This window comes from Bos javanicus, chromosome 27, assembly GCF_032452875.1.
Source record: "Bos javanicus breed banteng chromosome 27, ARS-OSU_banteng_1.0, whole genome shotgun sequence".
NCBI classification, from domain to species: Eukaryota; Metazoa; Chordata; class Mammalia; order Artiodactyla; family Bovidae; genus Bos; species Bos javanicus.
The window spans coordinates 16234658-16261300 of NC_083894.1; the positions used below are offsets into that span (position 1 = coordinate 16234658).

Here is a 26643-nt window from a genome sequence, read left to right on the forward strand (position 1 = left end):
TAAAACTCACCCTTCATTTTATTTTTCTTCTAACAGTCAGATACACCTCGAAAAGGTTCATTAACACTGATGGAATTTGCTGGGCACATGTGGACAGGTCAAGGTTTTTTAACAGGTCAGTGTTTTCCATATACAAACAAAACGATGTCATATGTGAAGTTTCAAGTTTTCAAGATTATCTACCTTGAGAGGATAATTTTGACCAAGTGTTTGTAGTCTTTGGTTGTATCTCAGGAATTTTTATGAAGAGCAAAATACAAAGACAAGCACTTCTCTACTGTTGGTTAAAAAACAAAAATCTTCTGAGTACATTTGAAGATATAACTTGTTTTTTTTTTAAACAGTTCATGAATCCAGTAGCATCTCATCTGGCAAACAGATACTCTGAGGAGTTGCAGGGCATGGACAGCTTTTATAAAAGGAAGGCAGGCCAAGGAAAGGAAGTCATAAGCAAAGGAAAAAGGAAAGTTCATTGGAGGAAAGGAAAGGTTTAAGTAATGATGGCTTCTCATTGGCTGATCTGCTGGGTTTCCCATTGGCTGGGCTTGTTGCTAGGCAACAAGGAAGTCTTCCCTCTTCCTGCTGGGGTAGGATGTGGCTGGGCTGCTTGTTTGGAAGACCAAGATAGTTTCTTTCTGTTGTGCTGAGCTTAGTCACTCAGTCGTGTCTGACACTTTGCGACTCCAAGGACTGTAGCCCACCAGGCTCCTCTGTCTGTGGGGTTCTCCAGGAGTGGATTGCCATGACCTTCTCCCAGGGATCTTCCCAACTCAGGGAAAAAACTCAGGTCTCCCGCATTGCAGGCAGATTCTTTATTGTCTGAGGCACCAGGGAAGCCCAAGAATACTGGAGTGGGTAGCTTATCCCTTCTCCAGGGGATCTTCCCAACTCAGGAATTGAACTGGGTCTCTTGCATTGCAGGCATTCTTTACCAGCTGTCTTACTATTGGGATTTTTGAAGGTGAGTGGTAAGCAGGCCAGAGAGCACCCTCTACTGGCCTTCTGCCCCCAACTTTGGCTGAGGTTTCCTTTTATTAATTTTCATAATCTTAAAAGAGAAAATGCCCCAAGGTTCTGAATAACCTAGGGCCTCACCCACGTAAAAAAGAAAATGCTGTCTTATGAGTCTTAAGAGAAATCAAGGTCTTTCTCTGTTGTAGAGTTTCTACACTTTTCTTCTAAATGAAACTCAATACTTTTAGATTCTCTTTGAAGATCTAATTATAAAAATGCTTCACAAAAGTAATAATACAAATGTTCCAGTTATTTTATGATTTAGAGTTTTACAGATAAATACTTATTCTCAGCTAGCATGCCATTTAATCCAGTATTCTTGTCTGGAGAATCCCATGGACGGGGGAGCCTGGTGGACTGCCATCTATGGGGTCACACAAAGTCTGACACAACTGAAGTGACTTAGCAGCAGCAGCAGCATGCCACTTAAAGAATGACGTTTCTAGCCTGAACTCAGGCCAATGATATTTTAATTTTCAAAACCATTACCAGCATTTTTATTTAAGGAGGTAACATAGCATCGTCCCCCGGAAAAGGGATATGGCAACCCACTCCAGTACCCTTGCCTGGAAAGTCGCATGGACAGAGGAGCCTGGTGGGCTCACGCAGTATCTGTCATGACTCAGTGACTAAACCACCACCACCACATAGCGTTGTCGTGAGGTGTGTCACTATGGAATCAAATGCCTAACTCTAGTACCTATTGGCTGAGCACTTTAAGAGAGCCTCGGCCTCTCCTGAGGGGCTTCCTTGGTGGCTCAGTGGTAAAGAATCTACCTGCCAATGCAGGAGATGCAAGAGAGGCAGGTTCGATTCCGCATGGAAAGATCCCCGCGAGGAGGAAATGGCAACCCACTCCAGTACTCTTACCTGGGAAAATCCCATAAACAGAAGAACCTAGTGGGCTACAGTCCCTGGGGTCACAAAAGAGTCAGACACAATTTAGCAGCTAAACAAAGACAATAACAACCTCTCTGGATCTTAGTTCTTTTATAATAGACTAGATAGAATAATTATTGGAAAAACGTATGGAAAGGACCTAGCCAGATGTCAGGGATACATTGTTCGCTCAAAAATTATGAACCATTTTTATTATAAATAATCTGAAACATAGAGGACAATTTGCTGTTTTAAGGGAAATACTTAATATAGTATCATTTTAAAATAAATCTAGTATAATTCAAGCATTGGGACATTCTAGGCTTATCACTGTTTACATCAGCCCAGCATAGTGATGTCAAAGATTTCTGTATTCGTTTGAAATTTCCCTTGCTGTGCTCATAGCTCTAAGCTGCCAGGCCTTTTTGTTGCTGTTTTCCTTATACATTCCCCAGCAGTGTTTGCTTTCGTCTTCAGTGACAATAGTTCTTTCTGTTAAAGGAAGCCATGGTACTTGAGAGACAGGAGAGTGAGGGTTGATGAATGTGATCTCTGCAGATAGCTGCAGATGGTACTGAGGAGTTTAGATGAGTTTGGTTTTGGAAATGTTGACCAAAGTGTGCTAAGTGGAAAAGTAGAATAGCACACAGGAAGAGAATTTAGGAAGGGGAAACCGAACTCTGAATTTGTTTAAAATCTACACTCTTACTTTTTCACCAAACACTAAGTTACTGTATTCTCTTACCAATAACTTTCTGACAACTATTATTATTGCTGGCTGGAGCCCTCTTTCATGTCTGTAGAAGTAATGGAAGGGAGACTTCCCTGGTGGTCCATTGGCTAAGTTCCATGCTCCCAATGCAAGGGGCCCAGGTTCGATCCCTGGTCAGGGAACTAGATCCCACATGCTGCAACTGAGACAAGGCACAGCCAAAATAAAATTAAAGTAAAATAAAGTAGTAATATGATTTTTTTAAAGCAATGAAAGGTACATAAAAGAGATGATCCTGTATTTCTAATGATGTGTTTTCTCTCTGATGAGCAGGCATGTGGTTTCTGCTTAGCTTTGTTCCCAGATCCAAAAGCAGCAGGGATATAAACTTAACCAACATTTGCTCTGTAGCAGGAAAAAAGAAAAAAAAGAAATGAGAGGCAAATAGTGGGAAGGACTTCTTAAGGTAGCTGACAGTTATCTGGGACAACTCACAGCCAGGATCCAGGCCCAGTTAAGGGGAGCACCCCTCCTTCTTCTCAGCACCCCAAATGGCAGTTTCTCCATATGACTGTTCCCTGATTTGTGTAAAAATGACATTACAATTTTTTTAATTAAAAAAATATATATCATCTGCATGGAACATACAAACATGACCCTTTTGAGAGCTGGGATTTGTAAAAACATTTGAATGAGAATTTTGCTTGGTATTTCAGGCTCACAGTATCCACCTAAATCTTTCCAGAGGACAACACTGACTTTAAGAAAGAGATTCCAAGTGGCCTCCTGATGTGACGTCATCAGAACTACAACCCTTCTGGAGCACTGAAAGCCTCAGCACACCATTTATCACTTGAAAAGTGGAAGAAGTATTATGTTATGTATCTGACAGTCTGAGATGTTAGACTGCCCGAGAGAAATGCAAACAAATAAACAATTTAATTTTGAACACTTTGCATTGTTAAGAGAATATGAGTCAAAATTACCAACCTCCTCCTTTATCGGAAGCATTCCTATACAGATTCTTTAGGTTTTACTCAGACGAATCTAGTATGTGTTTATAATCCATCCTTTTATCAATTATACACAGACATCCACGTGCTTAATGTGTGTATTCACACACTAACATATGGAAGTATATTATTTAGGAAAAAAGCATTTTTATCTAGCAGTATATAACTATGTCTTGACATTTTTGTCTCATTCTGTTATTAATGCCATCAAAATCATAGTCACTAATAGATATTACTCCCTCTTTAGAAGATAGAAAAGTTGGTACAGTATGCTAGGTTGACTCATATTCAGATTGTTCTAGTCATTGTCCTGACTTAGAGGAAAGTCAATGGCTAAGTGTCTCAAGCCAGTTTTGTTTTTACTAGTTTTCATGCTCAAATTCAGGCAGTCTATTTCAAATACAATAAAAGTATCCCAAATTGATTGCTTGTGTAAAAGCTGAATATAAATGTACTTAAACCATATTGCATATGGTTTCCTCTTTACTATTAACGACAGAAGTGCTCATCTACTGGTGGGAAGTGTTTGCAGCAGCATCTTCCTCATTTTAACACAATCTGATCTCTGCTTAAATGGTCACTTCTGCAGAAAACCTTCCCAGACCCCTCTGTCTCAACAGCAGCTCTATCCACCCTCTGTCCTCTAGACTTGCCGTATTTTTCTTCAGAGCACATGTCCTGACCTGATATTAACATAGAAAATTGAACAGAGACAGTGCAGGAGCAGTATCAGTTGGAGGCAAGCCTCTAGGGTCCTTTATCTTTTGCTTCCTTTTCCCCCTACCTACCGTTGTTTTCCTTTAATAGTGACTGAAATCCTTGGATTCAGATATTCTCAGATCTCAAATGGCCATGTCTTCTTTTCTATCAGAGCAGTATAGTCTATGCATATAAAGTGCCTGTAAAAAAAGGTAAAAGAAAGCACAATGACTCGAACAATGTGATTATTAGTCAACCTGGCAGATTGTACCAACTTTTCTAAAGGAGGGAGTAATATCTATTAATGACTAGGATTTTAATGGCATTAATAATAGAATGAGACAAAAGTCAAGACAGTTATATACTGCTAGATTAAAAAGGCATATTCCTAAATAATATACTTTCATATATTAGTGTGAATACATGCACTAAGCATGTGTGTGACTGTGTGACCGTCATCCTGGATTTATTACTTCATCAAATATTTATCAAGCACCTTCTTCATGTAAGATTCTGGAACATTGGGCTGAACAAGACAAAGACTTTGCCCTAACAGAACTTATATTCTCATGGAGGACAAAAAGTATAAACAAATCAATAGAAATATAAGGTCAGATAATAATAAATGTGATGAAGAAACATAACATATGGCCATGTGACAGGATGGAAAGAGTTGCAAGTTTAGACAATAATCAGGAAAGGCTTTATTGCAAAGAGTATTTGAGCAAAGACTCAAAGAAAATGAGAAGTCATATAGAGATGAAAAAAAAAATTCTAGACAGGGGAAAACACACAGCCTAAAACAGGAGCATACCTGGAGATCTAGAGAGCAGTAAAAAGGCTGGTGGGACACGGGATGGACTTAGCAAGGGGGTAAATAATAAGAGATGAGATCAGTAAAGTAACAGGGGCAAGGGATTAAGATTCTTTTTTGGCGGTGGGAGTTATAAGTTACCTGAAACCAGAAGCCACTGGAGAATTTTGAGGACAGAGTGATGTAATCTGATGTGAGATGATATTTCAGATTAGATGACAGAGGGGCAGCTGGTGACAAGTCAGGGACTTTGGGTGTGTTCTCAAATTTGAACCAATAGGATTTGCTGTTGGATTGGATGAGGAGGGTAACAACAGCAAAAAAAAAGAATCCAGGTTGACCCCAAGGCTCTGGTTTAATACTTGGAAAGATGATGTTGACATTTACCAAAATCAGAAAGAATTCAAGAGCAGCAGATTTGGAAGCATGTTGGGATGTGTGTGTTTGATGCGTATTAGATGTCTAAGTGGAGATAAAGAGGAGGTTCAGACTGGGGGAATATATATACATACAGATACATATAGATACAGATATGTATATAAAATACACAAATTAAGTACTGAAATGGATGAGCTAAACAAGAGAGTGGAGAATGGAAAAGCAGAGAAAAAGAGTTCAAGCTCTAGGTATTTTAACATCTAGTGGTATGTTGTGCGAAGAGAAACGAGCAAAGCAGAAAGAATGACCGGTGAGGGAGAAAACAGTCCAGAGAATATGGAATCCTCAAAGTTAAACGAGGCAGGGGTTCAAGAAAGTAATAAGCACTCACATATGTTGAATGCTGTTGATAAGTCAATTTAGATAGGGTCTGAGAAATGACTTAAAGGTTTAGCTACATGGAAGATAGGGCTTCCCTCATAGCTCAGTTTGTAAGACCCCAGTTCAGTTCCTGGGTCGGGAAGATCCCCTGGAGAAGGGATAGGCTACCCACTCCAGTATTCTTCCCTTGTGGCTTCCCTTTTGACTCAGCGAAAAGAGTCGCCAGTCCAGGTCCAAAGCACGATACTGGATGCTTGGGGCTGGTGCACTGGGACGACCCAGAGGGATGGTATGGGGAGGGAGGAGGGAGGAGGGTTCAGGATGGGGAACACGTGTATACCTGTGGCGGATTCATGTTGATATATGGCAAAACCAATACAATATTGTAAAGTTAAAAAAATTAAAAAAAAAAAAAGACCCACAGCTTGAAAAAAAAATCAACAACAGCAAAAAAAAAAAAAGAATCTGCCTGCAATGTGAGAGACCTGGGTTCCATCCCTAGTTTGGGAAGATCCCCTGGAGAAGGAAAGGCTACCCACTCCAGTATTCTGGCCTAGAGAATTCCATGGACTGTATAGCCCATGGGTTGCAAAGAGTCAGACACACCTGAGTGACTTAAAAAAAAAAAACAAACAAACATGGAAGATATTGGTGATCTTGACAAGATCTGTGCTAGGAGAATGGTCAAGGCAAAACTGTGACTGCAGAGGCTTCAGGAGAGAATACAGGGAGAGGAATTGAAGATGATAGGAATTTACACTGATGGTTTCATGTGTGTGAGTATATAGATACCATAGTTCTGTATCCAGTCAGAATTTGTTTTTCAGTCTAAAATACCTTTTTCATATTGGGAACCATTCCAAGTGACAGAAAATTTAAGTAAATCCAAGTGTCAATGTTTACAAAGCCCTTCTGTAGTTTATAACATATTCTGGCCTACCACTTTAACTGTCAAAAGCACTTGCTGGAGAGAGTGGCAAAGACCTTCCAAGTGAGAAGGAATTCAACCTTTACTCTAGAATGAATCTTCAGGAGGGAAGGTTCACACCTTCCCAAGCAGTCAGATTCATTCCGCAAGGCTGACAATCAACATGGTTACAAAGGCTGATAGTCTTGACCTTGGCAGAGCACTGTTCCCTACACAGAGGATCCTTCCACTTTATGGTGGACTCACTGTGCACTCTGTCACCCGGAGAGAAAGGATGGTGCTGTACATTTCTTGCAGGCCTGGCCATTTGACTGGTTTCATCTGAAATTTCAATATTCCAAGGCAGCATGAGAAGGTCCCATCTGGTAACAAGGAAACCATAGGAAAGATGAAAGGGAACAAAATAGAAGGCTTTTATTGTGTTGCCCCTTTAAAAAAAAAAAAAAAACTTCAGTGCCTCTTCCTCACTCACCATTGTCTTCAAAATAGAAATAAAAGTTTAAGCCTGGCAGTCAAGCTCTATTTCAGCTTGCTCCATGCCGCCAGTCAAATTACCTTGCTCTTGTCACTATGAGTTGATCTGTGTGCAAACAGGAGCCCCTCCACTGCCTTTTGAATCCCTCATATCCTCCCCTGAGTGGGGGCATTTCTTGGCTCACATTTGCTGCTCCTGGGATCACCCTGTTTCTCCACTTCCGAGGGCAGCGCTTGTATGTTACAGTTCTTGTTTTGTCCACAGAGATTAGCAGAGAGTCAGATATATACAAACCCTGTACTTTTATATGTATAACTGACCTTGTAGTTCAGCCTTGATCCATTTTTTGGAGAGATGTTAGTCATGTGGCATCTTAGTTCCCGACCAAGTAGAAGTGTAGAGTCTTAGTCACAGGGCCACCAGCAAGTTCTATCCTTGATCCTTTAGAGAGGAGGAAATCGAAGTCCAGGAAGATATACTAACAGATGTTGCACAGATACACTTTTTTAAAGTCTTAAAGTAAACAATATAGACATGAATCACATAAAAGTTCAAGTTTCTTCTCCATTCCCAAATGATCAAGTTGCTCAGTATTTTTCTTTCCAGATATCAGTCTAGCGGTAGAGAGAAAGAAAAACAAAGGGCTGGTGTACTGGGATGACCCAGAGGGATGGTATGGGGAGGGAGGTGGGAGTGGGGTTCAGGATTGGGAACACATGTACACCCGTGGCGGATTCATGTTGATGTATGGCAAAACCAATACAATATTGTAAAGTAATTAGCCTCTAATTAAAATAAATAAATTTTAAATTAAAGAAAAAAGGTCTCCCAAAGAGGGCATTTAGGTTAAATACTTGGTTCTGCGACTTGCTTATTTTTTTCACTTAATATTTCACAAACATTGTTCTATGTCAGTATATGTTGATGACTTGAAATCCAGTTAGAGAAAAGTCTTAGGTTTCCTCTGCAGGTGGCTGTGAGCAAACTATACAATAGCTGCTGGAAAAACTAATCCAATTATGCAAAGTAAAAATGCAGGATATTCTCTTTGCATCCTGCTGTTGTGTGAAAATTGTATAAATCTTAATTATGTTGAACTGGTTCATAGTGCTTTTCAGGTCTACTATATCCTTCTACTTTTCAGCCTATTCTATTAATTTTTAGAGTTTGATATTGAAATTCCAACTAAAAATCTTTTTTTTTCCAACTAAAAATCTTTTTTTTTCCAACTAAAAATCTTAATTCGTCTAATTTTTGATATTGAAACTCCAAGTAAAAATCTTAATTTATCTACTTTAAGAGTAATTTTAATATATAGTGGAACTGAATGTAACTGTTCTTTATTTCTCACGTCTCCTGTAAATGTGTTATCATACTTTCATAATTTAAAAAAGAAAAAAATGCAGGGTATTCTCAATACTTCATCTTCCTTGGTTCTACAATTTAGGGACCTTCTGCTAGGAGAGGAACACTCCCCTCTCAGCCCCTTTTCGAGGAAGTATCAAGAGTAGAAAAGGAAAGGAAAATCAGGACTGGGCACCTGGAGAAAAGGGAGGAATTGAGAGTCAGAGAACTCAGGCCCTGGGCAGAACCGGAGGGTCCTTCTCACTGTCCTTACTTTTTCCCTGTGCGGGCTCCGCGGTGTGTCGTCTTTCCCTTTTCAGCGTGCTCCCCAACTGCTGTCTCCTTATCAAACCCTCCTCTCCCAGCATCTCTTACCTTCACCGCTTTCAGAGACCCCCACCTCCATCCTCACCCCACCCCCGCCCTTGTCTTGTTCTCTTGGGGTGCTAACTTTTCTTGGTCCCGAAAAATATTCTGAAAAATACTTGGATCACAGCTTGGATTACTCAACCCACCTGTGTCGCAATCAGCAGCCCAATGCAGCCTGATAACTGGTGCCCCGAAGGTCGTGCCCCTAAGGCTACTCAGCGTCAAAGTAGGTAGCTGCCCGGGTGACCCTAACGTGGAAGCCAAGAAGCAACCCATCTCCATCCGGGCTGGCAGCCGGTCCTAGCGGAGTGCAAAGGAGCGAGGTTAGATACGCAGCCGGGAGCGAAAAATTAGCTCCAGAGGTTGAGCTTCAAACCAGATGCTTTTTTTTTTTTTTCCATTTTAAAACATCCAGCTCGCTGTACCCTGAAGTTGTCCGGGACCCAGCAGCTGCTGGGTATAACCCACGCAGCCCCCAGCCCCTGGACGCCTCTCCATCACTAAACCGCTTGCTTCCACTCCACCTTCATTATCCTCCAGTCTCCACCCACTAACGTGCCTCCGTTTACACCCGCGCAGCCTATTGAGCGCTCAAGCCGCTTTCCGAACTTTCGTTTTCCGCTAGAAGCACAACAGAGGCCGGTGCGCGTTACGAAGGCTTTGACCCGTCGTAACAAGCCCGGCCGGGCGTCGTCGGCTCGGAGACCAGAGTGGGAGCGAGGCGGGTGCTCACCCCCTCCACCGGCCAGAGGGGGAAGTGACCTGGCCCGGCGCGCCCCTTCCTGCGGCTCGGCTCCGACCGCCCGCAGGCCAGGAACTCCTCCCAGCGCCCGCGCACTTGACCTCGGGGGGCTGGACAGCGCCGGCCGCCCGCAGCATCCCGCCCTGCGGTCCCCACGGTCTCGGCCCCGGTGCACAGCGGCCCCGCGGGTGCGATGCTGGCGCCGTGGTTGCTGAGCGTCGGGCCGAAGCTGCTGCTCTGGAGCGGGCTGTGCGCCGTCTCCCTGGCAGGCGCCACCCTCACCCTGAACCTCCTGAAGATGGTGGCGAGCTATGCGCGGAAATGGCGTCAGATGCGTCCCGTCCCGACCATTGGGGACCCCTACCCCTTGGTGGGACACGCGCTGATGATGAAGCCGGACGCAAGAGGTAAGGGCGCCGGCCGCGACCCCATCCGAGGGCCCGGGCTTCCAGCACGCGCCGCCTGGCGGCCCTCGTGCATGTAGTCTGGACACCGAAGTGCCCGGCCTGCCGACGCCGGGAGAGAGAGAATTTGTCACCCACTCATTAGAAGACGGGTTCCCAATTCTATCCAGGTTCCCTATGACACCTGGCAACATTGCGGTTGCATCTGGTCCAAATGAACTTTTTCTGCCTGTGCAGCACAGATCGCAAGCTTATTTCTAAGCTCTTGTCCTGCTTTTCTGCTGCTGCTTTTTCCACCTCGTAGCTGCTCCTGCACCTCAAAACACTGCTGCCTTTGCTTCTGTCTGGGCTTTTAAAGCCTTTAAGGGCAGAAACTTCCCTGTGCCTGCGTGCTAAGTAGCTTCAGAGGTGTTCCACTCTTTGTGGCCCCATGGGCGGTAGCCTTCTGTCCATGGGATTCTCCAAGCAAGAATACTGGAGTGGGTGGCCATGCCCTTCTCCAGGGGATCTTCCCAACCCAGGAATGGAACCGAGGTCCCTTACATCTCCTGCATTAGCAGGTGGGTTCTTTACCACTGGCACCACCTGGAACAAGATAAATCCCTTAGAACACAAAAATCTCTGTCTCTCTCTCTCAAAAGGCACTTGAGGTTCTTCCCTATCCAGACATCACAAGACTTGACCACAACTTCGATTCCTTCTTGACTTTAATATTTTAGCCCTTTTAAGGAGGTTATGTAATAACAAAACTTAAGGCCAGGCCTTCTTGAAAACTCACGCAGGAAGTTTCAAAATTCTTAAAGAGTTAATTTATTTTTATTGAGATCGTCTTTTTGAAGAGAGAGATTTATATTGTTTTGTTGATGGAAAAGATCGCTTTAAAAAGCTAGAAAAGTCTCAGAAGTATCTGAGATTTGGAGTCCTCCATTAGGGAGGATGAATTATTAACAGATATGAGCACTTTATTTTCAGGGCTTCCCAGGTGGCGCCAGTAGTAAAGAATCTGCCTGCCAATGCAGGAGACCCAAGAAACGGGTTCAAAGGGACTGGGGTTTGATCCCTGGGTTGGGAAGATCCCCTGGAGGAGGAAATGGCAACCCACTCTAGTATGCTTGCCTGAAAGAAAATCCCATGGACAGATGAGCCTAGTGGGCTACAGTCCATGGGGTCGCAAAGAGTCAAACACAACTGAGAACACACGTACTTTATTTCATAGGGGTATAAATTGAATTACCCAGAGCTGAAAAGATTTGCTCAATATGACATGCTTTAAAATAAGTCAGGGACCAGAACCCAATTCCCCCTCCAATTAATTGTAAATGCTAGTGGTTTTACAGGCTGAAGATTAACTGCAATGCTTGAAGGATTATTTTCCTTTGTTTTCCCAAGGAAAACAGTACTGTCATCTTAAACTCACAAGAATACCACGAGGCCTTGTGGGAGAGTGTTTACCAAAATACTGAACATATTTTAGGGCAGAAGAAATCCAAGTAGACTTTTCACCACCCAAACATCAAAGTGACTAACGTCACAAGTGATCCAACAACACATTTATTTATATCAAAACCACATTTGTAAAGTCATCTTGAAGGTGTTAGTTGCTCAGTCGTGTCTGACTCTTTGTGACCCCATGGACTGTAGCCCACCAGGCTCCTCTGTCGTTGGGATTCTCTAGGCAAGAATACTGGAGTGGGTAGCCCTTCCCTTCTCCAGGGTATCTTTCCCACCCAGGATTGAACCCAAGTCTCCTGCATTGCAAACAGATTCTTTACCATCTAAGCTACGAGAAAAGTCCCTAATACTTAAAAGCTGAGCTGACTTCCCTTTCTATCCTAAGGCTTTATAATATTAAACAAAAAAGTTATGTTAAAATATAAGTACATGCTTAAGAAAAAAAAGAAACCACTCTAACTTAGAGTTTTAAACAACTTCCCAAAATCAAACAACTTGGTTCCAGAGCTGGAAATTGAGCCAAGGTTTGCCTGATGCCAAAATCCAGTATTTATATGGCAGATTAAAATGGTCCTTTATAAAAGGCAGTACACTGTCATTCTCTTCACTCAGAAAGTAATTCCAAAGACAGCTCGCAGTTTGTTTTAAAATAGGTCTTATTCAGTGGAGATTTCAATTAGAAAAATTCTCAAAAAGAACATGAGACTCCTTAAGCATACTGTTTCTTTAGTGGGGATGGGAAGGTCTATATTTTTACATAACTTTTTTGTTTAATATTATAAACTCGCTGTATCATGGGCTTCCTTGGTGGTGGCTCAGATGGTAAAGCGTCTGCCTACAATTTGGGAGACCCGGGTTCAATCCCTGGGTTGGGAAGATCTCCTGGAGAAGGAAATGGCAACCCACTCCAGTATTCTTGCCTGGAAAATCCCATGGATGGAGGAACCTGGTGGTCTATAGTCCATGGGGTCCCAAAGAGTCGGACATGACTGAGCGACTTCATTTTCACTTTGTAGTATTACAGAGTAATTTTAAGGATTAAATTTAATGCATGTGGTTTCTATTGCACTGTCCAAACTTGGTTCGAATAAGTTCTTTAAGATTGTCAATCATCCATTTATCCAGGCCCTGCTTTGTGCCCAGTGTTGAGCTCAACAAAACTGGGGATTTCAGAATATTCTGCGAAATAGTTCCTGTCCTCGGCATCTCATCTCACATGGAGGCTGTGCCTTACATTTTGTGGCTGTCTTCCCACGAGCCTCTTGAACTCTAGTAGCCTCTTGCTTTTGCTTCTGTGTCTGCACTTGTCTTCCTCAGCGGCTACCTGCTATTGGACCTGATACCTTCAAACCACAGATTCAGACTTCCCTGTCTCCTCTGTCAGATCAGACTGAGGCAGGCGGTGCATCAGCATGAAGCAACCCAAGCGTCCATCCCTGGATGCTTGGATAAAGACAATGTGACACACACACACACACACACAGCAATATTACTCAGTCATAAAAAGAAGGAAATATTGCCATTTGTAAAAACATGGATGAAACTTGAGGCCGTGAATGCTAAATGAAATGTCCGACAAAGAAGATAAGTGTGGTGTGATCTCACTTCTCTGTGGAATCTAAAATAACCTAAGGAACTTATTACAAAATTCTTGTCTTTTTTTAAAAAAAGTATTGGAGTAGAGTTGATTCACAATGTTACATTAGTTTCAGGTATACAACAAAGTGAATCAGTTATACATATATATATATGTGTGTGTGTGTGTATATATATTTTTTAGATTCTTTTCTCATACAGGTCATTACAGAGTTTTAAGTAGAGTTTCCTGCGCTGTACAGTAGATCCTTATTTGACAGAATTCTTGTCTTGATTGATTTTAAGGTTAAATATTTCTCCTAGATTTTTTTCAGCAGATAATTGGTTTCACTGAAGAATGCCGACACCCGCCACTGCTGAAACTCTGGCTCGGGCCTGTGCCTCTCGTGGCCCTTTATAACGCAGAAACTGTGGAAGTGAGTACGTGGCAAATATGGTCCGTATTCCACTGTCTGTTTGATGGTGTGGGAATCTCATTAGATGTGGTCATTCTCCACATTCACCTGCCTCCCCCCATCTCCCTCAGTCAATTCTCTATTCAGTTCCTAGTTGGTGGCAGAAACCAGGAATCATCTTGGGTGTTTTCTTTCAATTCCACTTAGTCCTCAAGACTGAATGACAGTTATATGTTCAAAACTCTTAATTGAATTTCTTTGAGGCACAGGAATAAAAATGAATCACAGAGAAATAACAATTATGAAATCTTGTTTTAAAAAGTAGTTGTGTTCTAGCCAGATGTTCTTGTAATTGATATCGTTTTGATGTCTATATCTCTCTTTTTTTTTTTCTCTTTTTGAGGTAATTTTAAGCAGTTCAAAGCACATTGAAAAATCCTATATGTACAAGTTCTTAGAACCGTGGCTTGGACTAGGACTTCTTACAAGGTATGTCAGTGGAAATTTGTAAAGCTGTCTTATAGAAACAGTTTCTTCTCTGGGTAACTTGTTATTTCAGGAACTGACCCAAAGTATTCTTCCAATAACAAGACTGAGCTCTCGAGAATTATGGGAGCAGGCACAAGGAAGAGTCTAGTTAACAATCGGCCTTTGATTGACAGGAGTCCTGGGTATATGGTAATATCCAGGCACTGTATTCAATATTGATAATCACTAGTGTTCCAAGAACAATGAATGGAGTAAAGCAAAGGATAGTTTGGAGGAGGGAAATCTTGAAAATATAATGAAAAAGCAGTCACATCCCCCCCCAGAGAAGTATATCAAACATAGGGACCTCAATTCTTGATTCAGAAACAGGACTCCAGAAAGACAGGACCCTTGTAGGGACTTTAGATAATTCAAAGATAATAGAGATTAAAGTAAATCATGGAACAGTGGATCACCTGAGGACCATGGTATTGACAAAAGGGAGAAAAGTTCTAATCTTTAGAACCTCAGAACTTAGAAATATAGGAAAAATTTTAATTGTTTCCATTTTTAATAAATACCCTTGTAAATATTAGTAATATAGAACAATATCCAAAATATTCACATTCTGTAGCTATACATGAGTCTTTGTCATTCTGATCAAAGCAATCGAGAATCTACAGAATAAGAGAACTTGGTGACTTGACTATATTTATATTTTATCTGTTTCAGATGTTGCTTCTTTTTTCTTTGTAACCATGTATTGTATTTCTAGTACTGGAAACAAATGGCGATCTAGGAGAAAAATGTTAACACCCACTTTCCATTTTACAATTCTGGAGGATTTCTTAGATGTCATGAATGAACAAGCAAATATATTGGTTACTAAGCTTGAAAAGCATGTTAACCAAGAAGCGTTTAACTGCTTTCTTTACGTCACTCTTTGTACCTTAGATATAATCTGTGGTAAGTCTCACTGATTTATTTTTAAAGTTAGGCTGTAAAGAAAATGGCCCAAATAGAAAATAACAGTTCATGGTGTATGTGGAGGGGGGCCATTTAGAAGGGATTTGGGGTTCATCTGGATAGTCCTAGTCCTAAATTAGCCTCCTGAGAAGCAGTAGCCATTCACAGGACTTCAAACCCAGCAGTTACGGAGCCAACACGACCAGAAGGTCAGAGGGAAGGAAGGATAGGAGCTGGGAGGAAGAGAAGCAGAAGATTCGAGAGAAAAGGGAAAAGAAGAATTCTACAATATATCAGAACAGGACATAATGTCTTTTTTAAAAATGTCTGACACTGGAAAATGTACCCAAGATGTGTGCGTGAATTGAATGGTTACTTCTCACTCTATTTTACAGAAACAGCTATGGGAAAGAACATTGGTGCTCAAAGAAATGATGATTCCGAGTATGTTCGAGCCGTTTATAGGTAAATGAAATCCTTTCTAAAACTGTTATTGATTAGGGCTTTAAAAATTATTGCTAATCACTTCTGTCTATATTGTATCTTTTTCTTCATTTCAAAATGAAACATTATACTAAAAATCAACCTAATCATTAAAGCATGTATTTCAATAGTAGAGGAAGAGTTGTGTAAATTATAGCACATTCAGATTACACAGTAATTTTAAATGACTATTTTATATACTGAGAGATTATATTATGATGCTAAGTTGAATAGAAAGACATTTTCATGGAAAAATGAGAAGATACTACATCAAAATGTTAGCTGTGTTTATTGTTGTATGTGTGCTTCTTTTTCTTATTGTGCTTTATTTTTGTTGTGGTTCATTCTCCTTTCCTATATTTTCTACCCTTGAGTATTATTTCTTAATAGAAATAATCAACTTTACTTTTAAAATTTCTCATGATTATTAAGAGGCAGCACCAGAATCTGATTCAACATATCCTATGTTTAATCCATGGCTCCTTTCACTTAATCTTATTAATTGTTGAGCATCTAACCTGCCATTCACTGCACAAGGTACTGACTAGTTTTATACAGGCTCATGAAACAGTAACAGGGGAGACAGGCATTGAAGCAGGTGACTATAAACTTATAAATTATGATAATGACTTGGAAAGAAAAGATCAAGTTGATGCGAGAGGGGACACAGGGATAAATTTTACAGATTGAGTGGCCGTGAAAGGTCCTTTCGTGGAATTGGCATCTAAGCTGGTCACAAAGGAGGAGGCTGTGTAGGTCTTTCTGCTTTTCACTGGAAATGCTGAGGGTGGGGCTCGTGACAGCTCTGTGACAGATGGGGATTGATGAGCACTTTTCCGTGGAAGAGGGAAGTCATTTGTTTTGTTAGCACTGCAGAGGAGTGAGCAAGTGAATGAGTGGTCATTAAAAAGAGGCAGATTTCATATGATCTTGTGGTGCAAGAGCCATGCTTGGCCTGGGGAGAGTAAGAACTCTCCCTGGAGAAGAAGCAGCAGAGATCAGATGGCTATCTGGTCAGAATGTTTTATAATGGATTCTTCATTCCTCTCAAGAACGCATTCAATGTTTAAGCTTCCCTGGATAGTCCATGCCTTCATGTTGATGGTAAAGCTTGGAGTTCTCAATAGCCTCTAAGACGAATAATCGCCATTCCCCAAATCACCCATGCTGAGATGGGGCATCACATCAGGGCTCAAGAAATACACATTCTCAGTACGTCAGCTGATGTGTTTTTATCCTGTTTATAGGATGAGTGATTTGATACATCAAAGAATGAAGATGCCCTGGCTCTGGCTTGACCTTATATTCTATATGTTTAAAAATGGACGAGAACACAGAAGGAGCCTAAAGATTGTACATGATTTTACCAACAATGTAAGCCCTCGATTTTTTTTTTTTACTTGTGATAAAACATACTCAACATAAAACGTACCATTAAGTGCATTCACGATGTTGTGAACCATCGCCACTCTCCACTTCCAGATCTTTACAAGTCCAAGATTTTTATGTTGTATTACCATAGTCTGGAACCTGTGTCTCATAAAAGGTGAATACTAATGGAAAAAAGTAGACAGCACGATTGCATCTTAACTGTGTATTAGCATTATGTGTGTGGTTACTGGCAGGAGACATTGGATGAATGAAGTTTTACATCAAGGTGCCTACAGTGGAAGACAGAGTAATCTCCATTACTGGGTGGTGGGAGAATGACCAACAGTTTGTATCTTTTAACTATAGTTAATTATTTCCTCAAATTACATGCATTACTATCAATGCCAATAATTAATGAACTGCAAATTGGATGAACGATACTATTTACTTAATAAACATTGAAAATTGCATACTGAGTGCCAGGCACTAGGGGTTTCCCCAAGGATGAAGAGAAATATGGTGTTTTGTCACCAAAGAACTTAGGATCCATTCATTCAGACCACTTAGCAGCAGGTTTGGTCAATTGCTTGATAGGAGGAGAAAGTTGAAATACATGACCAAATTAAATTTATGGGCTTTAGTTCTTTTATTCACTCAGAAAAGATCTAATGAACGTCCTTAAATGCCAGGCAGTGCTCTGAAAGTTAAAGTGAAAGTCACTCAGTTATGTCCAACTCTTTGCAACCCCATGGACTACACAGTCCATGGAATTCTCCAGGCCAGAATACTGGAATGGGTAGCCTTTCCCTTCTCCAGGGGATCTTCCCAACCCAGGGATCAAACCCAGGTCTCCCACATTTCAGGTGGATTCTTTACCAAATGAGCTATCAGGGAAGGGTTGCAATTAACATCAGTGAACAAAGATTTGCTGCCATGGGGATGCTATATTTGAGGTGTGCATTATATTATACAGCAAGTATAATATAATGTCAGGGAGGTGAGTGAAATGGAGAAAAATAGAGTTGGGAAGATAGTGCTGGAGACCAGGGTAGCAGTGATCTGGGAAGGTCTTTCTGATGGTGTGCAGAGGGGACAGACCTTAAAGAAGGAGGGAGCCAGCCGCACTGGTGTCTGAAGAGAGAGACTTCCAGGCAACAGGAACAGCAAGCACATCAGGTGATGTCACCTATGAACTAGCTGTTTCTTTTCTCCAATCCAACCAGTAATGAGAGCGATCCATAATTAGCCTCTTATATAATGACTGCATTCTCTTCACCACCCAAGCTTTTTCTCATTAGCTCATTCAAATCTCTAGGGCACCATTTAGGGGATTACCAGGTCTATTCCGTGTTAGAAGGATGGCACTTGAATATGCTGAATTTGTCTGATGTTAAATTTGTTTTTAAAAGTCTTATCAAATAATGTCCTAAAATGTTAACAGGAAGCTTTATCTATATTTTCCACAACAGTCTAAGTTATTCTTGAGTCAGAATAGGAAAGGTTTAGGAAAAAAAAAAAAATCCATGAAAGAAACTAGTATATTTTCATGGGAAAATGTATTATGGGGCTATATCAAACTCCACACAAGAGCATATTATTTAAATCATACAGGTCATCACTGAACGGGCCAATGAAATGAAGAGACATGAAGAAGGTACGAGTAACGACAAGGAGAAGGACTTTCCTCCACGCAAAACTAAATGCAGGGCTTTTCTTGACTTGCTTTTAAATGTGACTGATGACCAAGGGAACAAGCTGAGTCATGAAGATATAAGAGAAGAAGTCGACACCTTTATGTTTGAGGTATTTTATCTTGTCACATCATTTTTGGGTATCATTTTAAAAATTCCAAAAAAAAATTTTGAATCTTTAGCATTATTTTTAAAAGTTTATTCGTTTTAAAATAGCCTCATATAACTGAAGATGAGTCACCAAATTACAACTAGAAATTACAAAAGAACCTGATTAAGTTATCAGATCAACTTTCTTCTTCAGAAAAAAGCCTTTGACTTGTGGTGAGTAAAGCAGTTTTCTCAGGATAACCTAAAACCCATCAGACTTTTCCAAGTAGAAAAGCAGCCAGAAATTTCTCAGTTCCCTGTATTGCTTCATGCTTAAAAAAAACAAAAACTCTGAAACCCCCAAGTCTGTCTTTTCACTACCTCCTTTTTGAAGTTCTAGCAAATGAACTCCTGCTATGAGCTGCCCAAACTAAAGAAGATTAGCAAGAGCCCTCTGATAGCGAATTTAACTAGTTTGTGGATTCTAAAGGGATTTCTGGGCTTCACATCATTAAAAGAAAGTTGCGGTTTTTACAAAAGGTAATTCTAGTGTTATTAAATATTACAAAGAATGAACCGTTCAGTGGATGGATAGCCAAATACAGATGAAGAAATGTTTTAAAAAGCACCACGTGGTAATATCCTGGAACTGGAGGAAGCGCATGGGTGATTTAGCATGGCTCAGTGCAGGCCGCCCCTGGGTGGAACGAGCCGCCCTGCCTGCAGGCGTCTGGGGAGGGCGCCAGAACACACGTGCTCCTGAGGGCGCAGTGTAGGAAAGCAGGCTGAGTGTTCCTAGACCTGAGTTCTCCTTCTGGCTCTCTCCTGATTAGCCTTATGAGATGCTGCCTGTCACCCCAGATCCTTGTCACAGCTTCCTTATGCTCAGCAGGCATCTCTTGTTTGGATCAGGCTTCCACTTACAAATTCAAGAGCAGTTATTAAGAATTATTTAGCAAGAGCACTTCCTTCTGTGGCTTTGGTAAACAGCTGAGTGAAAGGGGCCAGATCTTGTCTGGAGTTCAGGGTGGCGTCTGTGAAGGCACTGAAGGCTGCAGAAGAGGCCAGGACACCAATATCAGAGACTCCAAAAATACACGTTTTATAAAATTGCAGAATAAGCCTCAAACAATTCAACTTAGAGGCTTCCCTGGTGGCTCCATGGTAGAGAATCTTCCTGCCAATGCAGGAGACACAGGTTCGATCCCTGGGTTGGAAAGGCGCTCTAGGAAAGAAGTGGCAACACACTCAGTGTTCTTGCCTGGGAAATCCATCGACAGAGGAACTTGATGGGCTACAGTCCATGGGGTCACAAAGAGTCAGACACAACTGAGCGACTAAACAACAGCAACAACAAATTCAACTGAGAAGCTGTTTTAGGAAGCAGGTGCTTTGGAGATTTCTGCCCAGAGAAAGAAAAATGACAATTATCACTTGTGTTGCATAGCAAAAATGGAATAGTAAGAACTTCCACAGAGGAATAATTTTGTCTTTAGTGCCCCCTGAAAGTCTTATTCATAGAGCTATACTATTATTATTGATTTTCCAAATAATTTTTTTTTTCTGAAGAACTCAGGTAAACAATTTTAGGATCTGTTTTTAATTTCTAAAATGTAAATAGTGGTATCAAGTGTTTCACAGAGTTTTTCTGAAGAATAAGTTAGTTTCTGCAAAGTACTTAGTATTTTGCCTCAAGCTCAGCCAGTATTACAGGAGGGGACGTATCAACTTCTGGACGTGGAGGATGTTACTCAGAACCACATATAGACTCCTGGCCTCCAAGGTCCACAGGTAAAGCACCTTACAAAGGCTAGGAGGTGGAGCAGTACAGGTCTGGCAGTTTGGCTCATGAAAGTCAGATATTTCCCCCTTAAAAACAGTCTAGAGCACCTTGTCCCCTTCTCACCACATATGCAACCTCGTGTGGCGTTGAAACGCCTCTCTAAGCATGAATCCCCCCTTTGAAGGGACGATTTTGTTTCTTATCGAGGGGAAATGCTGCACCCTTAATTTATTATGTCTGGAGTCACGGTGCAGCTGTCAGATCCAGACAGTTCAAAATGGAGTTCTCTCTTCTAATCTTCACCATACGACTCTGCTAAGCTATTTTTTCCTTGCATTTGTAGGGCCACGATACAACTGCAGCTGCAATAAACTGGTCCTTGTATCTATTGGGTTGGTATCCAGAAGTCCAGCAGAAAGTGGACAGTGAGCTGGAAGAAGTGTTTGGTATGTTCAGCCCCTTCGCTGGTTACCCCGTGGGCACCATGGCCACCGAAGCAAGAGTTGTTCTCGCTCAGGAAGGGTATGCAGTAGGATCTGTTCTAAAGGTACCACACTGAGCAGGAAGGCTCCCATGTGGGGTCCCTTCCAATGCCAGTTTTCTTAGCAAGGCCTGGTTAAGAATATAGGCATTTGCTAAGTGTTTGGCATGTGATGCACAGATAAATGTTACAATCCTCAGGCATCTCACTGCTTAATAGATGAAGCAGGTGTACATGCAACAGCACTGAGTCATGGGCTCAAGACAACCTGTTTCATCCCGCCTCGCATCTGGCCATGAATGAGAGAAAAGACACATTAAGCTGCTAGGATGTACATTTCTATTACACAGCCAGCAATCTACAGGCTGACCCAGCAGTGATGTCCTCAGATTCCCAGCACCACAAAAGCAAACCCTGTCTCATTACTTGGCCACTCTCCTCTCTTCCCTCAGCCCCTGGAATTCTCTAATTTACAGTCTGTTTCTAATGGGACTTACTACCTGTTCTGGGTACTTCCTGGGCTTCTCAGGTGGCTCAGTGGTAAAGAATCCACCTGCCAATGCAGGAGATGTGGGTTGGATCCCTGGGTCAGGAAGATCCCCGAAGAAGGAAATAGCCACCCCTTCCAGTATTCTTGCCTGGGAAATCCTACAGACAGAGGAGCCTGGTGGGCTACAGTGCATCGGGTCGCAAAAGAGTCATACATGACTTAGCAACTCAACAACAGAATACTTCCTATAAATAGAATCCTACAAATATGTGATTGTTGGTGTCTGGTTTCTTTCACTGAATAGATCTCATTTTATTTTGATTATGGGTGATATTAGAGATTCTACTTTAGCTGTAGATATTTAACATTCAGTGTTTTGATGTGTACTCTTCATCAATGTCCCATCTCCCAGGCTCAATAATTCTTTGATTGTTATTCTGTGTATTCTGTTAAAACCAGGGAAGTCTGACCGTCCTGTTACCCTAGAAGACCTGAAGAAACTTAAATATCTGGACTGTGTTATTAAGGAGAGCCTTCGCCTTTTCCCATCTGTTCCTTTCTTTGCCCGTAATCTTACCGAAGACTGTGAAGTTGGTAAAGATTGTATAATTTGAATAGCAGGGAGAGTGGGTTATTTTTATGGTCTGTCTTGCTCCATCCTCATGGCCTATTGACTACTTCTTGACAGCGGGTCACAAAATCGTGCAAGGCTGTCAAGTAATCATCGTGCCCTACGCACTGCATAGAGATCCAAAGTACTTCCCAGATCCTGAGGAATTCAAGCCAGAACGGTTCTTTCCCGAGAATTTGAAAGGACGTCATACATACGCATATGTGCCCTTCTCTGCAGGCCCCCGAAACTGTATAGGTCTGTATCCACCACAACTGGTTTCACCTTTCAGGTTGGCAGAGCGGTAGTGGTTTTCTTACAAAAATTTCTTGAGATATAGCATCCCATAGGCAACTGTCTTTTAACAAAACTGACTTCCTTTTCCTTCCCCTTTGCTACACATTATTGTTTTAAAATGTGACTGTCACAAAGTTTATTAGTTTTCTGGTGCAGCCGTAACAAAGTAACCTACACTGGGTGCTTAAACCACAGGAATTTATTTTCTCCCAATTCTGGAGGCTAGAAGTCCAAGATCAAGGTGACAACAGAATTGATAATAAGCCTCTCCTTAGCTTACTGGATCCATGCTGCTCTTCTCCCTGCAACCCTACATGGCCTCTGTGCGTGTGTTCTAATCTTTCCTTTCCATAAGGATACCAGTCAGATTGGATTAGTATTCACCCATCTGACCGTTTTAATTTAATTACTTCTTTAAACGTCCTATCTCCAAACACAGTCATATTCTGAGATACTGAGTTTTAAGATTTATTAATCTTTAAAAAAAAAAAGCTATGAATTTGGGGGATCAGGGCACAATTTAGCCCATAACATAAAGCATAATTCTTTCCTTGGTAGAAGTTGACAATATTGTAGCTTTTAGATGAAAAAAGAATATACTTCATATGGTAGAAAACTTATGTATAATGATTCGTTATATTTAATTTCTGTTTGTTGCTTTTAAGAACTTCATTTTGGAAAACGAAAACACAAAACAGCCTAAGGCCAGCTGAAGTGCTTAAACAAAGTGAATGCACATCACCGAGCATTATAAACATGTTCAGCTTCAGAATCTCTAGCATTTTATCATTTATGCAAATACAGGCATTCATATAATAAGACCAGATTTAAATGGGTGAGTCTGAAGCTTATTTGGTGACTCTGTAGTAAATTAAATTAAAGGCTCAATAAGAAAGTAATCTAGAGTAATGATTCTCAGGCTTGAATGAGCCCAGGATTTGTTTAGGCTTTTGCTAAAATATAAATTCCTGTTCCATCCCAGCCGTTCAGATGTACTGGTGGGAGAAGGAAAGGGCACTCAAGAATCTTCATTTTTAACAAGCATCCCAAGTGATTCTGATTCTCCCAGGGCCCATTGCAAAAACATAAAATTGTTTGCTTCCTCTGATTGGACTTCTGATTTCTCACATTTAAGTTATATCTATTTAATGATGTTGGTATTTACTTTAATTTGAAGGTCAAAAGTTTGCCATAATGGAAGAAAAGACCATTCTTTCCTGCATCCTGAGGCACTTTTGGGTAGAATCCAACCAAAAAAGAGAAGAACTTGGTCTAGCAGGAGAGCTCATTCTTCGTCCAAGTAACGGCATCTGGATCAAGTTGAAGAGGAGAAACACAGATGAATCCTAACTGTATTACTGGGTTATGCTCTTATCATAAAAAGGTCTTTCTTTAAAGGGAACTTTTCATTTACAGTTTGTAGATCATGGATTCAGTATTCTTAATCCCTCAATTTAATTTTTTTCTTGTCCCACTTAGCTTGGATCAAGTCTACCAAAGCAAGAGTTTCCATATCTTCATCACCATCATAGCTTTGACTCCTGGTCTTGATCCCAAGATAAATTAACTGATGACCATATGCAAATGAATATACAAAAACTTCTCCACAGAAGGATTCACAGGCCAATTCCATTCCAATCAACAGACCCAGAAGATACAATTTAAATGAAGTTCTAGAATATTTTTAAGATGTTCTTATTGACTCAGGAATAAATATTTGCATGTACACACATACATTTGTTCAAAAAGGCTGTGTAATTAAGTACTATGACTTAAGGAGCTTAAATTTCAAGAATTGTATCAGTGGTATCAGTTTTGAGGAGAATAATCCTTATGATAGTTTTCAAAGATTTAATCATGTACAGTGGATCATTTATAAGTTCACTCACAGGTTCTGTTCCTCTTTCCCCTTGGAGTGTGTACTTATAGCTTTCCTTTCATTTTTCAGAGCATCATAATTACCTTTCTATATTGTATATTATTGGAAGAGATTCCTCCTGGTAATCTCCTGTCCCTCCCCATGCCTCAGGGAATTGATTGGGAGCGCTAAGGCTTTGGAAGGTCTAAGGACCTTAGAGATTTTCTAGTTATGCAGTGACCTCTCCCTGTCTACAGGTTCTGAATCCATGGATTCAACCAAGGACTGATAGAAATTATTTGAAAAAACAATTCCAGAAAGTTCCAGAAAGCCAAACTATTTACAAAGCATTTACGTTGTATTCACAACTATTTATATAGCAGTTACATTGTATTCTGGTGGCTCAGAGGTTAAAGCGTCTTCCTGCAATGCAGGAGACCTGGGTTCGATCCCTGGCTCGGGAAGATCCCCTGGAGAAGGAAATGGCAAGCCACTCCAGTATTCTTGCCTGGAGAATCCCATGGACAGAGGAGCCCGGTGGGCTACAGTCCATGGGGTCACAAAGAGTCGGACACGACTGAGCGACTTCACTCACTTCACTACATTGTATTAGGTATTGTAAGTATTCTAGAGATGATTTAAAGTACAGAGTTGGATGTGCAGATCCATGTGCAAATGCTACACTATTTTGTGTAAGGGACTTGAGCATCCATAGATTAGTGTCTGTGGGGGTCCTGGGACCAATCCCTCGTGGATACCAAGGGGTACTCCCTCTTAATAGAACAGGCTGAGTTCAGGGGAAAGTAAGTCCCAAAGCCACGCTGCTAGTGGGTGATGATAAAGCTGGCAATGGAGATCTTTAAATCTCTCCACTCCCAATATGGTGACACTTCCATAATAGGATCTTGCTTCATGGCACCCATGTCTAGATATGTTATTAGAATGTAGATGTTCTGCCTCTGATTTTGGCATATTTCCTCTTCCATTATTAAAGAAAAAGAGAAGCCATTCATCTATATTAAGTATATGAATCACATCTCACTTAGTATAGGGTTAGACTTGTAGTAAATTGAATCCTCCAGGACATACCTGTCAAGCTGATAACAGACACCTGTTCCCCAAATTTTAATGCCATAGACAACATCTCTAGTCCCTCACTCAGCGACTTTCAGAAACTTCTTTTAAGAAATAATTTTAATAAAAATTGTTTCTTCAATTTTCCAAGACAATAAGGGATAGAAACAACAAGAAGATGCATGATGTATTCTTCAATGGATATCAAAGAAAGAGGTTACAAAACCAAAGCCACTTGGGAAGCATCACAGGCTGTGGTACTAAGGACAGGGTCAGCAGATCTACCCACTTTCATATCCCCAGTGTGGACCACCCAGCCCCTAAGCTGAGCAGAAAAAGTCAAGAACATATACGATATAAAGAAAAGATTTCCATCTTATGGTTAACCTTCTTACTTAAAAACTGGGTATGTAGAAATCTTGCTCCCCAATGACCCTGGATAATAGGAATTTTATTTGTGGAAATTGGCCTTATCTCTGAATTTCATGCACTTACGTGTAAACCTTTGTATGTGTTTAAGTGACCCCGCAATATGATGTAAAGTTAAATGTAAAATATTACTACATGTTGTCTTTAGGTCTAAAATCTTCATTTAGCCTCAGAATAATTTGTTGATTTTATTTTTTTTTAACCTGGAAATTCTCTGAAACTGTGTCAGAGTTGTAACTGAGAAATATGTCATCTTTTGTAATATGGAAATGTAGATGCTGATTTTTTTAAATAAAAGGATGATCAAATATCTATATCCCTATTACCTGTCTTCTACTCAAAAGGGGTAACTCAAGAAAAATACATTACATTTTAAACATGGGTGCTACATTTTATCCTAAGAGTTGACATTAGTTGGAAATACGGATAACTTTAAAGGATAATTTAGTGGATGACTGATTCATAATGTAATAAAAGTATTAGTACTTTTGAGTTGATATCATTAGTGTCATTCACACTTTCTAACAAAATGACCCTTCCGCTGCTATCATAGACTGATTTCAAGTTTCCTATACTTTGAAGCATAAACTAGAGGAGAAGCAGAAATCCCAGAACGTTTTGTTCATCTGATAGCAAAAAGTAAAATCCCTCTTAAGGGCTCCCTGGGAGTAAGCAAAAACCATAGCATCACTGGGTCCCAGGGGTTTACAGCCTAGAAACCTCTCCAGGACAGGGCCTATTGAACTGACACTCGACTCTCCGTCACAGACAACCGAGGAATGTCAATTTCTGAACCACCTGACCTGTCTCACAAAGAGATGCTGGTCATAAAAAGGTCAGTTTTTACCCTGGAATGTATTTGGATCAATCAAATGTATTTATTTCCAACATCTAATGAGATGCTGATAGATACATTTAACTTTGTTTACTCTGCCCAGAGACTCCCTCTTTGCAGGA

At 40.9% G+C, this 26643-nt stretch overlaps 2 protein-coding genes and 1 long non-coding RNA gene across 10 annotated transcripts in view; 2 read left to right on the forward strand and 1 right to left on the reverse strand.

Moving 5' to 3' along the window:
* FAM149A (family with sequence similarity 149 member A) overlaps nt 1–3554 on the forward strand; it is a 34927-nt gene extending 31373 nt beyond the window's left edge. For 4 of the 6 annotated variants that reach the window (XM_061404248.1, XM_061404251.1, XM_061404252.1 and 1 more), the window contains 2 exons: nt 37–115; nt 3322–3554. In XM_061404248.1, coding sequence (XP_061260232.1) covers nt 37–115; nt 3322–3395 — 153 coding nt within the window. In that variant the 3' untranslated portion in view covers nt 3396–3554. The remainder of the gene's footprint in view (nt 1–36; nt 116–3321) is intronic. The other 2 variants (XM_061404250.1, XM_061404249.1) reach the window with 1 other exon arrangement.
* LOC133239892 (uncharacterized) lies at nt 1–8477 on the reverse strand. The gene is made up of 4 exons (XR_009734023.1): nt 7614–8477; nt 7065–7180; nt 4407–4517; nt 1–3010 (listed from the first exon to the last, which is right to left on the reverse strand). It is a non-coding gene; the product is annotated as an uncharacterized LOC133239892 (long non-coding RNA).
* A 708-nt stretch (nt 8478–9185) lies between these two features.
* LOC133239891 (cytochrome P450 4V2) lies at nt 9186–26000 on the forward strand. 3 transcript variants are annotated; one of them, XM_061404256.1, is made up of 12 exons: nt 9606–10155; nt 13504–13616; nt 13999–14084; nt 14839–15029; nt 15425–15494; nt 16760–16886; nt 18495–18686; nt 20791–20893; nt 21878–22012; nt 22107–22286; nt 23503–23709; nt 23805–26000. In XM_061404256.1, the coding sequence occupies exons 1-11, from the start codon at nt 9942–9944 to the stop codon at nt 23673–23675; spliced, it is 1584 nt and encodes a 527-aa protein (XP_061260240.1). In that variant the 5' UTR covers nt 9606–9941; the 3' UTR covers nt 23676–23709; nt 23805–26000. The 3 variants fall into 3 exon arrangements, with proteins under 3 accessions (XP_061260238.1, XP_061260241.1, XP_061260240.1); XM_061404254.1 differs by having other exon boundaries at nt 9186–10155; nt 23503–26000; XM_061404257.1 differs by lacking the exon at nt 22107–22286 and having other exon boundaries at nt 9602–10155; nt 23503–26000.
* The last annotated feature ends 643 nt before the right edge of the window (nt 26001–26643 follow it).

Coding starts and splice junctions, on each gene's coding strand:
- LOC133239891 (XM_061404254.1), top strand. CDS start 9,942: ATGCTGGCGCCGTGGTTGCTGAGCGTCGGGCCGAAGCTGCTGCTCTGG. Junction 15,495..16,759: donor TATGTTCGAGCCGTTTATAG/GTAAATGAAATC, acceptor TCCTGTTTATAG/GATGAGTGATTTGATACATC. Junction 16,887..18,494: donor TACATGATTTTACCAACAAT/GTAAGCCCTCGA, acceptor TAAATCATACAG/GTCATCACTGAACGGGCCAA.